The sequence below is a fragment of the Haliotis cracherodii genome, unplaced genomic scaffold, assembly GCF_022045235.1.
Source record: "Haliotis cracherodii isolate W230 unplaced genomic scaffold, xgHalCrac1.p SCAF_22, whole genome shotgun sequence".
Classification (NCBI taxonomy): Eukaryota; Metazoa; Mollusca; class Gastropoda; order Lepetellida; family Haliotidae; genus Haliotis; species Haliotis cracherodii.
In genome coordinates, this window is record NW_027266278.1 from 7,292,146 (window position 1) to 7,306,104 (window position 13,959).

General features: G+C 40.2%; 1 protein-coding gene across 1 annotated transcript in view; it reads left to right on the forward strand.

The window, feature by feature from the left end:
* LOC139471242 (GRB10-interacting GYF protein 2-like) overlaps window positions 1–13,959 on the forward strand; it is a 32,891-nt gene continuing 18,932 nt past the window's right edge. Inside the window, exons 1-10 of the mRNA XM_071253540.1 lie at window positions 1–58; window positions 5,267–5,317; window positions 6,360–6,582; window positions 7,416–7,524; window positions 8,408–8,534; window positions 9,390–9,565; window positions 10,120–10,275; window positions 12,345–12,436; window positions 12,912–13,028; window positions 13,348–13,686. Coding sequence (XP_071109641.1) covers window positions 5,286–5,317; window positions 6,360–6,582; window positions 7,416–7,524; window positions 8,408–8,534; window positions 9,390–9,565; window positions 10,120–10,275; window positions 12,345–12,436; window positions 12,912–13,028; window positions 13,348–13,686 — 1,371 coding nt within the window. The 5' untranslated portion in view covers window positions 1–58; window positions 5,267–5,285. The remainder of the gene's footprint in view (window positions 59–5,266; window positions 5,318–6,359; window positions 6,583–7,415; window positions 7,525–8,407; window positions 8,535–9,389; window positions 9,566–10,119; window positions 10,276–12,344; window positions 12,437–12,911; window positions 13,029–13,347; window positions 13,687–13,959) is intronic.

Genomic DNA, 13,959 nt, shown 5'->3' on the forward strand with positions numbered 1-13,959 from the left:
TTGCTCTACGGCCATCTTGGTTGTGTGCTTTCGTGTGCAAGCTGGTAAAATTGGCAAGGTAACTTTGCTGGCACAATCTTGGGGTCTTATAATCATTGTTTCTATGTCTGACAATATCAATTTATTAATTAAACACCGTATAACCGTATTTCATCAATGTTTTATGCCCGTTTGTCGCTTGACATCTGGTACCGTTACAAACCACGACGATTTGCATAGGCCTACTTACCATCTGTAAGTGTAAATATTTTACTTATTGCACATCCTTATCGATTGACAGTTATTGCTCATTGTAAATGTCAAATTATGTATGTCTTTCCACCTTATGCACCGATGCTCTATGACACATGAATAGGGTATTGATGTAGTAATATGAATATTTTTGCGCATCATGTGTCTTCACAATTTCACTCCCTAAGAATTTGCCATGCACGCGAAACAATAATCTCGCAAGGTTGCATACTGACATGTTATTGGTGCATTTAACTCACATCCAGTTTCAAAGTACCTATGTAAAGTATTGTTGTATTTGTGATGTAGTGTGACAGACTATGAATACTGAATATATACTTGTGAATAAGTTAATTGTTTTGCGTTTCAATGACAAAATGACACAATTATTTACAAAACTTACCTTTCCAATAATCTGTCTTCTAAAGAGACTGCTGTAGGATAATAGATGACATAGTTGTCAGACACATCACCACACGATATCACCTCAGCCTTCAGGAGACGGTTCCATATAATTTTGAATGTTTTGTTAGTCTAAATGGCTGTTGTCAGCTGTGTTTGGGTCAAATGACAGCATTAAGAGAACCTGCCATCATAATATTTGATCAGGTATCTGTTAAGTAAAGAAATGATTCACTTAATCATGTCGATGGGTTTTATTGCATGTATGTCACCGATTAACCACAGTACAGTATACAGCTAAATCCACTGAGTACTTCAAACCCACAGTCAATTAAGAATAATAAATTCACATTTAATCTGGACATACACAGTGGAGTAGTCTGAACCTGTACTATATAAGGACACTGGAGTCCGTAGTAAGTTCCAAGCCTTTGTGTTACTGTAAGGAAATGTAAGAGATTTTCGTATCTACGGCATATGTCATGTATGTGTTGTATGTATATTTAAACCAACAAACTAGTCCTAAGAAAGGAAAAGTGAGATGCATTCCCAATGAGCTAATAATATCACATTAAGTTGAAATAATCCCACTATAGCTTGAACACTTGAAGTCAAATATTGATTAATATTATGTCGTCAATCTAACATGCTCAATTTTATCAAGTTATGCAAATATCATGAATTAATGGGAGCATTTGAGATAGTCCTGCACTTACAAGTTGTTTGTTTTGTGGGTTAGTGTATTTGTTGAACACTGATGTCAAAGTTCTTTCATCGAGTATCAGATACAAATCCAAGCAATGCAACTTATTTTGATGTGGCTTTTTATTTATAGGGCTCAATAATGTTCAAGATGAGATGAAATGACTGACCACATGGTCATCTGTTTGCCTAGACGTTTGTAGAAGAATTGTGTTGACTTTGCAACATTGCTGTATGTTATGAGCATGGTTATAAGCAAATACAACTTGAGACATATTACCAGCTTGAAAAGTGATAACATTGAGTAACAGATACCAATCCAAACAATGCAACTTATTTTGATGTGACTTGTTAGCTATAGGGTTCAATAAGGTTCAAGATGAGATGAAATGACTGACCACATGGTCGTTTGTTAGCCTAGATGTTTGTAGAAGAATTGTGTTGACTTTGCAACATTGCTGTATGTTATAAGCGATGCAACTTGAGACATATTACCAGCTTGAAAAGTGATAACGTGTAAGGATGCCCCCCACCCCCACCTCCATGGTCTGAAATTCTACTAGCCCTTAGGATAGCTTTACTCTGAGACCATCTGACTCGGCCTTTTGGGCGATATTGGCAATGTTGCAGTTTTCTCATGTTCTTTAATTTTATCATGATAATGTGAAAAGGGATTTATTTTCTAGGACATTGACTGATTTTCTCCTGAAGATTCTTTCAAACGTATTTGGTCATAATATGATAGAAGGTCCTATCAACATGATAAAAAATATCCTATCAGGAATTTATTTAGACCTGCAGAGAGGCCGATATTTTGACTCCAAGACTGCAGTATTCCTTAGTATTTATTACTAATATGACTTCCTCGTAACAGGATCAATGAGGAAAAGACGTCAGTGTTTTAGTCATTAATTATTAAAATGCCTCTGAATTTAAGAACTTAAAACAAATCCCACCTTTTGAAGGGGTAAATATGTTGATAATATTACAGGGAAGGAAACATTGTGATCCATCTTCCTGAAGCCTTGCAAATGTGACCACCCTTTTATGTTTGTTTCAGTATCAGTTTACAATTGTTGATAAAGAGGGAAGGACTTCTTCAATGTAACCGTGAAGATCCGGGGTAGAATAGGTCTAGAGCAACCCATGCTTGCCGTGAAAGGCAACGATGCTTGTCGCAAGAGGGGACTAACGGGATCAGGTGGTCAGGCTCCCTGACTTGGTTGATGCATGTCATCGTATCCTAGTTGCGTGGATCGATGCTCAAGATGTCAATCACTGGATTGTCTGGTCCAGACACGATTATTTACAGACCGTCGTCATATAGCTGGAATATTGCTGAGAGCGGTGCTAAACAACAAACAAAACTCCTATAATGATGAACTTATTTCCATACAGACACAAGGATGGTGTTGCTTCTCAAAGATATCGATTTGTTATGAAGAATATAATAATCTAATTCAACTATTTCTTCAAATTTTATTTAGATTTAAAGATAAGCTACTTCCTGTACTTCCTCGTAAGTCACTTTAATGATAAGGTATTTGATTAACGAAGGAAATAGTTTCATTTGCATTGATAACCCCATAAGAATAAGATCTATCATGTTTAACACTTGTTTAGGTTTCTCATGTTCTATATCATGAATAATTGAGTGTTTATCAATGACAGATAATAATGCCCTTTATCATGTGTATCTTGCTGTGTATATATGAATGATATATGTGTAAAGGCATCTTATGTTCTCTCATGTTTATTCTGTTTCTGAAAAATCTGCCATTGGGACAAAATCCTATATTTGACACAAACGATTCACAATGAACAATTACGTGAAGTAGCCGTGTCATACTAGTGGCTACATCATGTGAATACCAATCAACACCCGTGAAGATCCGGGTGGAGAAGAGGTCTTCAGCAACCCATGTTTGCCATAAGAGGCGACACTGCTTGTTGTATGACTAAGGCGACTAACATGGTTGGTGGTCAGGCTTTGTGAAGATTGATGCTCATGATGTCAATCACCAGATTGTCTGGTCCAGACTTGATTAGTTACAGAAAGCCGCCATATGGCTGTAATATTTCTGAATGCGGCATTAAACAACAGACAAAAGACAAACAATATCACTCAACCTCTTTGATTGCTTTTATTATCCTAAGTGGGATGGGTGATAAAGGAATGTTTGGCCGTCCGCTACTCAATGGGGACAAATTTTCTCAAAAACTTAGGACTCCTGTTTATTTTTTTTATGATAGTTAAGATTTACTTCCATGTTAATCACTTCTATAAGTACTGTATGAACAAACAATACTCCAATGTGCCTCATGGCGGGGGATATTGATAACGCTCTTTTCTTGTTACTTTTAATACAAACCCAGTTTTGGTGTACTGAACTCAGCTTTTGTCTCTTAAAATATCATGTTCTAACATGTTGGCTAGGCAGTAAACCAGTCATACTTACTCATATTATCTGGGGGTGTTAAGTAGCTCAGTGATTGAAATGTTTTCTCGTCAGACTGGATTTTGATTCGTTGTGTAAAATTCAACTCATTTAACTCATTTTCTAGTTCATTTTGATATTGGTTCATTGTGAAAATGTGTTGTAAAACTGCAATGCTTTGTTTTCCATGAAACTTAACATTTGGCGTGGACTCATTCCCCATGTAAAGACTGAAACTAGAGGCATTAATGAAATACTATTACTGAAACTGTTGTGGAGGCAGCGATACCTCACTCTATACAGATTTATCTAGGATTCCAAACTTGAGGGCCTTTAGCAGGCAACTTGGGAAAACAGTGTGATATTGTTAAAAGATTGGACTGAGGAATGGCGAATTTTGACTGTCAGCCACTGAGCTGATGTAGATTAATCCCTGCTTTACTGATGATGGTTTATGCAGGGTTTTACCGGATGCATAATATCATATCCTTGACAGAAAAATTGAAAATTGACGCACATAATGTGCCCTGCATATCCCATTGGATGCTCAAAAAGTATGGCTGTTTGAATCATTAAGTACAATTCGGCTGTAGTTGTGGTTGCATACATATGGAATGTACTTTACACATCCAATTTACTTAGATGACAATCGGATGTGAGATGGCTGTGTGTCCTGTGATATCTTGTTGTTTGTTTGTTGTTTAACGCCTCACTCAACAATATTCCAGCCATATGACGGTGGTCTGTAAATAATCGAATCTGTTCCAGACAATCCAGTGATTAACATCATTAACATAGATCCACGCAACTGGGATATGATGACATGCACCTGTGAAGATCCGGGGTAGAATAGGTCGGCAAGCAACCCATGCTTGCCGTAAAAGGCGACTATGCTTGTTGTAAAAGCCAACTAACGGGTTCGGATGGTCAGGCTCGCTGACTTGGTTGATGCATGTCATCGGTCCCAATTGCGTGGATCGATGCTCATGATGTCAATCACTGGATTGTCTGGTCCAGACTCGATTATTTACAGACTGCCGTGATATAGCTGGAATATTGCTGAGTGCGGCATAAAACAACAAACAAAACAAAACACTAATTTTGTTTCATACAAGGAAATCCCCATCCATAATAATGCTTCACAGATACTCTATATCTTATTTGTTGTTGGTACAGTTGTCACTTTAGACACCCAAATCAATAGAAAAATGCTGGTATATCCCCTGTATATCATGTTACAAGTATTACCCGTAATTTTCAGATGCCAGGGGTCTCCATTTATTTCAAATTCAGTGCACAGATATATTGCTTGTGTTGGGTTGAAGGTTACATTGATTTATTTAGATCTGTTCAGAGGCCGATATTTGGCCCCATGTCAGCAGCAAATGAAAGTTAAAATTGAATTAAAATTTTCCCAATTCCTCAGATTTTATGTAAATAATATTTCTGTATCTGATTATTTGATTATGTCTACTTTTCTTTATTTTTTTCAGCTATTCAACAAATATTAAAATGGCAGATACTCTCAAATTTGGCCCTGAATGGTAAGTACATACACAAAGGGGTTTATCTCTGTAAGGCCACATTTTTTTAATTGCTTTACAGAATTTTTATGGGAAAATACCTGTCGGTAAGAAGGAGAAACCTATCGATATGTGCGATAGTCCAATCATATTTAGCACAGGAAAGTGGGCCTGATGTGGGAAAGGTGGTTTGATTTAAAATGCTAGTGGACGCTCTTGCCAGGGAAGATGTATCGTTTCATGAACAACAAACCTTATTTTTACTCCCAATGTTTCATTGATGTTGACTTCTTGCTTGGAAAATATTTTTATGGTGGAACATTCATCTTATTGGCAGGATATAGAAAAGATTCTGAATTTTTCTTTTTTCCATTTCAACAAAAAGTTAGGGTTAGCGGATCCGTAGAGCAACTGAAAAAATAAAGTGTGGCCTTGAAAACAGAAATTTCAAGTTACTGGAACCATGATATGTACAATGACGATTGTATTAAACCGTGTTCAAGAACAGTGTCTAAAACAAAATTTGTTATGTTTAATATATGAATGACAAAGAGGAAGAGTATTCATTGAAGATAAGTAATATATGCATGGCGTATTAATGAGGGGCGAGGTGTTTGATGGTGTGTGCCGACTTTGAATGAGCACCTAGCTACAACACTGTCAGATTATGAAACAGCTGCAGAATATTGCTGAACCAGAGTCAAAATCAGACTCAGTTCCTCACTGCAGATGTGTATTGTGTGATATAGCTGAGGCTGTATATTACAATGTGTGAAATTAAGCGTTAAAGTCCAGGTGATATGACTAAAATGCTGTTTCACCACCCCACCCCACCCCTTTTTTTCTTGCATATTTGCTTAAAAGTTACTTCTCTGATATTTATTGATAATTGATTGATACATAGTTAGTGATTAGCGATCTCCATGATCTATATCGATAGCCAGTGTATAACCAGCCAGTGTATAGTGTTGACACACTAACTTCCAGCGTGTCACTACTCTTGAGAGCCATTCCTAATGATGGATGTAGAATATTGTTAAAATGCCTTGCTCGTGTTCCCCAGGCTCCGACAGCTGTCTGGTGGGAACAGTGTTGCATCTCCCCCGCCCACACCTGGGTTAGGGGGCAAATTCAAGCTAGCAGAATACAGATATGGGCGGGAGGAGATGCTAGCCCTCTTTCACAGTAATTACAAAGCCCCTGAAGACCTTGTCAACTTCCCGCCAGTCTACGTTGAAGAGGCGCAGAAACCACTAGCTCTAATTTCTCTAACTGAGGAAGAACAGGTAAGGGATTAAAATGCTTTTGAGGACTTGTTTAGTATTATTCATTTTAAGTGCCATGGGTGGATTCCAGGTGAGAATGTCCCCAGCAACTTGTGTTGGTCTTAAAGACGCCACTTGATGGATTGGGTAGTCTGGATGAGTTTAATAGTGTGTCATTGTACCAGGACGTCGTGGATAATTGCTCACAATATCAATCACTGGATTGTGTACTGAGATATGAGCTAAAGGAAGGTCCAGGGTTTGATCCCTAGCCGCGTCGTACCAAAAGACTTTAAAAGATGGTACTTGTTGTTACCCTGTTTGGCGCCCGGCATTTAGGGGCTGAAACAAGGACTGTGTCGGCTCAGAGTCAGTATACTGTGTCTGAATGGGGTATTCATGTTAAACTGCGGCATGGTATCTCAGTGGGCTAGCACTATAAATTGGCATCAGTTCAGACTAGTTCAAGCAGCCACACACACAAACACACATAGACGTGCATGTTGGTTGCTATAGAAGTGCAATAATCTTAGACACGACGTTAAACCCCATTTCACCTTACCTCACCTAAGTTTCTCACTGACATTTTGCAGGTAGGATCAAAGAGGAATGTGCATGTACATTTTTTATGTACAGTTTTTAAGGATAAAATGCTAGTCAATGTCAGAATCTGGCAACATTTCTTTTTGTCCCGTATCCTCAGCTAATAATTGTCCACATGCTAAAACAAAGATCAACTGAATATTGGTATGAGGCTGTTTCAGGAGAGTTTTTTGAACTGACTGCTCAGCTATTATGAGAACCCTTGGTCAGCCTGGACATGAATTATCACAAGTTTCTGTTTCCTTTTACAGAGGTTGATGTCTCAGTCTGTGAACAGTACAACAGTGCTCCGGTCCATGGGTCGAGGGGGGCAGCCAGTCCGGGGTGGCAGAGGGGGTGGAGACCGGGGGAGAGGCAGAGGTAGGCACCCAACAATCACCTGGTGACCACAGGGGTTGAAACAATGCACCAACGTCGCAATATATGTATCATTGTGTGGTAAACAACGTGATCCTTGCCAGAGTACCCTTGGCTAAGATGATATACTCGTGACCGAATAACCAAACAAAAGTCAAATCTTTTCACAGGATCTTTTTTAGATAGGTTTTATGACAACACAAATACATGATCAGATTGAATAATGAATATTGCTGAAATGTTAGTCAGAAATAGTTTGTGAACCATCTGATGTGCAGATGTTATTGAAACCATTTATCGAAGACTAGATATCGATCTTGAATGAGAGACATCATGATCCCGAGCTTGATATAGCAGTACCTTGGTGTATTGTTTCAGCCCTCTGTGAGAACTGTTTGGCTTCAGTGAGTGAGAATACCTGTTAATGAATTCTGTGGTATTTAAGACTGGAAATAGCACGGTGGCCCAGTCGTCTAAGGCTCTACGATTCACTGTTCAGAGTTGCGTCTCTTGGGCATGTGGGAAACCTATGATTGTGGGTTGGAATCCTGGTTCGTCCCAATTATGTTTCTAGGTTTGTTGGCATCATACCGGTGCTTGTGGGTTTTACTGAAGTGGTAAACGTCTGAGACCTGCATCACTTCGGGATTTCCTCCCACATCAAGCTGACACGCCGTGATATAACTGAAATAATATTAAAAGCGGTGTTAAACCCAACTCACTCACTCACTCAAGGCTGGAATTAAGACCTTACTTTGAGATTTTCCATGATGTGTTTAAAGTACTTCAGAAGTTCATCTCCATGTACAGTCTTCAAATATCCATCACCAGATACTGTAGATATAAGTGTGAAGTAATTCATGATGGTTGTGTCATTCTTACGAAGATGGCACTTTTTCAGGGCGGGGACGAGGCGATGGTTTCCCTCCAAGAACTCAGCCCTTTGACCAAGCAGAGAACGGCGGTGGTTTTGGGAGATCGCGGGGTCAGAACAAAGATGGATGGGAAGAAGTGTAAGCCTGATGCTGACAGCTGTCTGTGTTTTTGATGCAGATGATCAGATTTTAAGCGCAGCTGTTATTGTTGCCAAGTTGGAAGTGTCAAAATGTTCTATATGTAGAAATGGTTAAGGCCATTATTGATTTGACTTTTGGATAGTTGTTACTGAACTTGGGATATTATCTCTTGGCCAGACTCAGTTGGAATATATTTTGGGATAATTTTGTCAAGGTCACTAGTAATCCAAATATCAAACATGTTGTGAACATTAAGATTATTTCAGATCACCTAGCAACAAGATCATAATCAGTAATTACTGCTGAATCATTGACACCTTCACCAACATATTCTTCAGGAATTGAAATTACCTTGAGTCAGCTTGTCCGAACATAGTAAGATTCAGGAAAGAATCGTGACATTTCCGTATTGTCTACAACTTTTACCATCAGGAAGGTTGACTTTACTGCCATTTGCCATCAGACTACTGGTGACGCCATTGAAAACGAAATACACAAAAAATCTACTCGCAGGTTTAGGTACCTTTATCCACCAAGTGATAACGGTTTCAGCACCTACCGAAGTGTCGCATTGAAATAATAAAGAAGTTGAATTCCATAAGTCAACCGAGTCGTCACAAAAACTGCCAGTTTTACTCATCCCTACTACCTTAGTCATACAATAAAGCTGACTACCTTCTCTGACTGTTGCTTCTCAGGTTTCATGATGAGGAAACTTTTGTTCAAGTTTCCTTTCCGTGTGACCTGTTTGGTAAGGTTGTCGTAGAAAACTGATGACACAGTGTCATGCTATCACGGAAATTAACAACAGCAGCTGTAAAATATCTATTTCATGTGCATTGCGTTTTCCAGTGGTAAAAAGTATGACCGAAGCTTCTCCACCCGTACTATTGAGGACGTCCAAGCAGGGGGGCGACACCCTCAGTTCTCTCGATCGCTGAGCAGTGATAATTGGCGAGAGAAAGAAGAGACACATGAAGATGATGCAGGAGACTGGCGAAGGGCAGGGCCACAGAAAGAAAGATGGAGTAAGTTGGCCAACAGATGAATATGCTCTTATATTAGTATGGACCACCTCCATGCAATTATTTTGAAAAAAACCCATTTCACCTCAAATGATATTCTACTTGAAGTTAAATTTCACCTGAATATTTCCTATGATTATAGGTAATCTGTCGTGCCATAAGTGGGTGTACTTTAACTTCTTTAGAGTAGTATCAATAAAATTCACTGGATGATCAAGAATGTTTTTCCTAATGAAACTTGACCACTGAAGGTCAGGGGTAAAATAGGTCTTCAGCAATCCATCATTGCCACAAAAGTCGACTATGCTTTTGCTAAGAGGTGACTAACAGCATCGGGTGGTCAGGCTCGCTGACTCGGTTGATGCATGTCATTGTATCCCAATTGTGTTGATCCATGCTCATGATGTCAATCACTGGATTGTTTTGGTCCAGACATAATTATTTACAGACTGCCATCATATAGCTGGAATATTGCTGAGTGTGGCATTAAACAAAAAAAAAGACTTAAGAAAAATCGGTCCTGACAGTTCTTTTGAGTTGGCATTCTATGTTTTTAGGCACACGGACCAACTGGAGAGAACCTATTGGTCGAGGTGGATTTGATGGTGAGCGGAGACAAAATGGTCCCAATAAAGACCGAACACTTTCGGATGCCGATGTTAAGCACCAGCTGTACAGACGCAGTAGGAGTAGTGAATCATGGGACACGGATGGTACAGTCAACACTCAACCAACCAAACATGGTCATGCCCAAACTTATAAATGTCCAGATTACACGTTCTTCTCAATTCTACTCTGGTAATGCAAGGACAACTTCGTTTAATTGGATTTTCCTTATATACTAATCAAAAGAAGTTAAGCAACTCACGATTCTTTCATGTTGCTATGGTTACTCTGTGATGGACTGGCAGTTTCAGTTAGTGATATAAAAGAATCAGGTGTTTTTTTACTTCTTTTGAGTTGAATATGATGAAAGAAATAGATGTAATGTTTACTTTGAAATATCGGTGTAATCTGTGAGGCATTTATACTTTTAGGCAATACACCAGGAAAGTGTCTGTTTCACTTTCTGTGTTTGTATGAGTTACCCTGTTGCACATCATCGTGTTCAGAAGGTTCTGCAACTGGCCTGTGACTCAAAGTGACCCGAGCACACCAATCATCAGAAAACCCACACTTGAACTTAGATGTATGACTGTTGTAGCTTGTGGTAGCATTGGTTTATGGACCGGAGCCGTGGACACCACTACTTTTACGTCAGTACCGGTTATTGATAGTTGGTCACATGTCCATTAGGCAAGAATTCTTTTCTTCTTCTTTTTCCAGATTTTGATTTTGGTTTTGGATGGGCTGACAGTTGATTAGGGTTTATCATTACCATGACAACCATATGCACTGAGGACAGTTTAAAGCACCAGTGGAGATGTATGTCGTTAAAAAAATTCTGTGTTAGTCCTGTACAAATTTTGTTGTCAAAGTGATCTTGACTGTTAGTTTCTCCCCCCCACGCCCCCTCTTTGTTTGGCAGATCCGTAAAGCAAGCACTAAGAATGTTAGACCTTATGCAAGTATGGTTGTTTGATGTCTTGTACAGAGTTGTACCCTGCTGCAGAAACAGGGGGAGAGTCCACATGATCTTGTCCTGACTCCCATCAGTTTTCCCATTGAGTTTTCAAGAGTTGCTTCGATGTGGTGTTGCCCACATAATCCCTTTTCATGCATCATGAGCTTGTCGTTAATTGTGTTGGGTAAGGCCTGCAAGTTGCAGAACATTCTGAACACGCTCATAAGTATTCATTTGTCAGTATCAGAACATGGAAGTGTGAGATAGACATTGTAGACTTGTGTGTGTCTTGGTAATACTTCTACATATTCTGAAAATCAGAATATTTAGACTCCTACCAATCAGCATGATGAAGGACTCTTTCACTATAGGTCCCTCATGACTCAGTCGTGCTGAAATAAATGATTAGAGTGAGGATTAGTTTAAAATAAGGATTAGGACACTGGTCTGAAAACGGTCTGCTTGGAGGGTTGAAAGCCAGTTGTTCAAATCCCTAAGCCATATCTTACTCAAACCCTGTCTGAATATACTGAGCAAGAAAAGTTGTGGATCATGAATATGTTTTGGGATATAGTGCTCTTTGTAGTGAAAACTGAGCACACAATTTCATGAACATGTCCCCAAAAATATTCATGAACCTTTACTTTTTTTGTTCAGTATACATTGAAGATCTGCATCCCCCTCCTCAGAAAGCCAACATACTGTTACATAACTCGTGGTGTTCATCTCACTCACTCACTCACTCACTCACTCACTCACTCACTCACTCACCCACCCACCCACCCACCCACCCACCCACTCACTCACTCACTCACTCACTCACTCACCCACCCACCCACCCACCCACCCACCCACCCACCCACCCACTCACTCACTCACTCACTCACTCACTCACTCACTCACTCACTCACCCACCCACCCACCCACCCACCGACTCACTCACTCACTCACTCACTCACTCACTCACTCACTCACCCACCCACCCACCCACCCACCCACTCACTCACTCACTCACCCACCCACCCACTCACTCACTCACTCACTCACTCACTCACTCACTCACTCACTCACTCACTCACTCACTCACCCACCCACTCACCCACTCACTCACCCACTCACTCACTCACTCACTCACTCACCCACCCATCGAACATCCCCCACATGTATATTACCATGGCACTTTCACAGAGTTGTGTTTATGCGGACTTGTTCATGTAGATTTGCCTGAATGGAGTGTTCCTGGTGATGATGATATGGAAGAGCTGGGAACGTTCGATGCCAGTGGGGCATTTGTTACATCTCATCCGAAGGTAGGATGTCAATTCAATTTCATTTTCCTCAGATTATTAAGCTTACTGCGGTCACGCTGTTTTATGAGTTTCTTTGAACGTGTTAAATATTTATATGTATAAATTTTGCAATATTTAAAGGGTCTCTTGACCACCATTAAATTTAAACGCTGACCTTGTTGACCCATGAAGATTCGGGTTAGAACAGGTCTTCAGCAACCCATGTTTGCCGTAAAAAGCGACTATGCTTGTCCCAAGAGGCGACTAATTGGATCGGGGGTCAGACTCGCTGACTTGGTTGATGTATGTCATATCCCAATTGCAAGATCGATGCTCATGATGTCAATCACTGGATTGTCTGGTCCAGACTCTAGTATTTAAAGACCAATGTTATATAGCTGGACTATTGCTGAGTGCGGCATTAAACAACAAACCAACAAAACTGACCTTGTTGATGTTTGTGCACGTCAGGTTGTCATGATACAGTTGTTTACAGGGCTTTAGAAATGGAGAGAGTCCGCACTCTGATGTACAGAACACCAATCAGTCACCGTCACAGCCTAACACAGACTTGCCTCCTCAGGGCAAGGAACCACCTCGAGAACAGAGAAGGGTACGCCTGTTGTTTGACTTCTTTGATTATCCAGCTTATTATTACCGTATATACTCTTCAAATCGGCATTAAAACACAACTCACCGTGGACAAGAATATTATCATTCACCTGAAGAGGGGTAAGTATATATTCTGAGACATGTGTTCCTCATAACAAAGAAGTATAGATTCTCTTCCTTATGTGTTTGACTTCTTAGTGCCATTCAAAGACAAGAATATCTTTTGTGATCTTGAAGGAATATATTGGCACTTCAAATCACATGATCCTGGATGTATGATTTATTAGCATCATTGTCACCAGACATTTCTGAACTTTCAGGATAAGAAGAATCAGCGCTCAACAAGTGCTCCCGAGGTCAAACAAGAAAGTGCTAGTAACCATGGCAACAGCCAGTCTCAGTCTCCACAGCCTGCTGTCAAATCCAATCAGGAACCTAAGAGAATAGATCCCTCAAAATCTGTGCAGTTTGGGGATGTGTCACAAAATCTTAATGACTCGAACAGTGCTCCAGTTGAACAGACATTAAACACTATGAGTGTGAACCAAGTGAGTGTACCTGTCAAGAAAGTTAAGGGTGGCCTGCCAACAGCGGACAGTGATCCCTTGGATAGATTAAAGGAGGCCGCTGAGAACATGGTGGCTGAAATGACAGCTGAGGTACAAAATATGCTTGTTGATTTCGGTTATTGATGCCAAGTGGGCGTTGGTGCCAATGTGATATCGGTGTGATGCCATGTGGGCGTTGGTGCCAATGTGATGTGGGTGTGATGCCATGTGGGCGTTGGTGCCAATGTGATGTGGGTGTGATGCCAAGTGGCCGTTGGTGTCAATGTGATATCGGTGTGATGCCATGTGGGCATTGGTGCCAATGTGATGTGGGTGTGATGCCATGTGGGCGTTGGTGTCAATGTGATGTGGGTGTGATGCCAT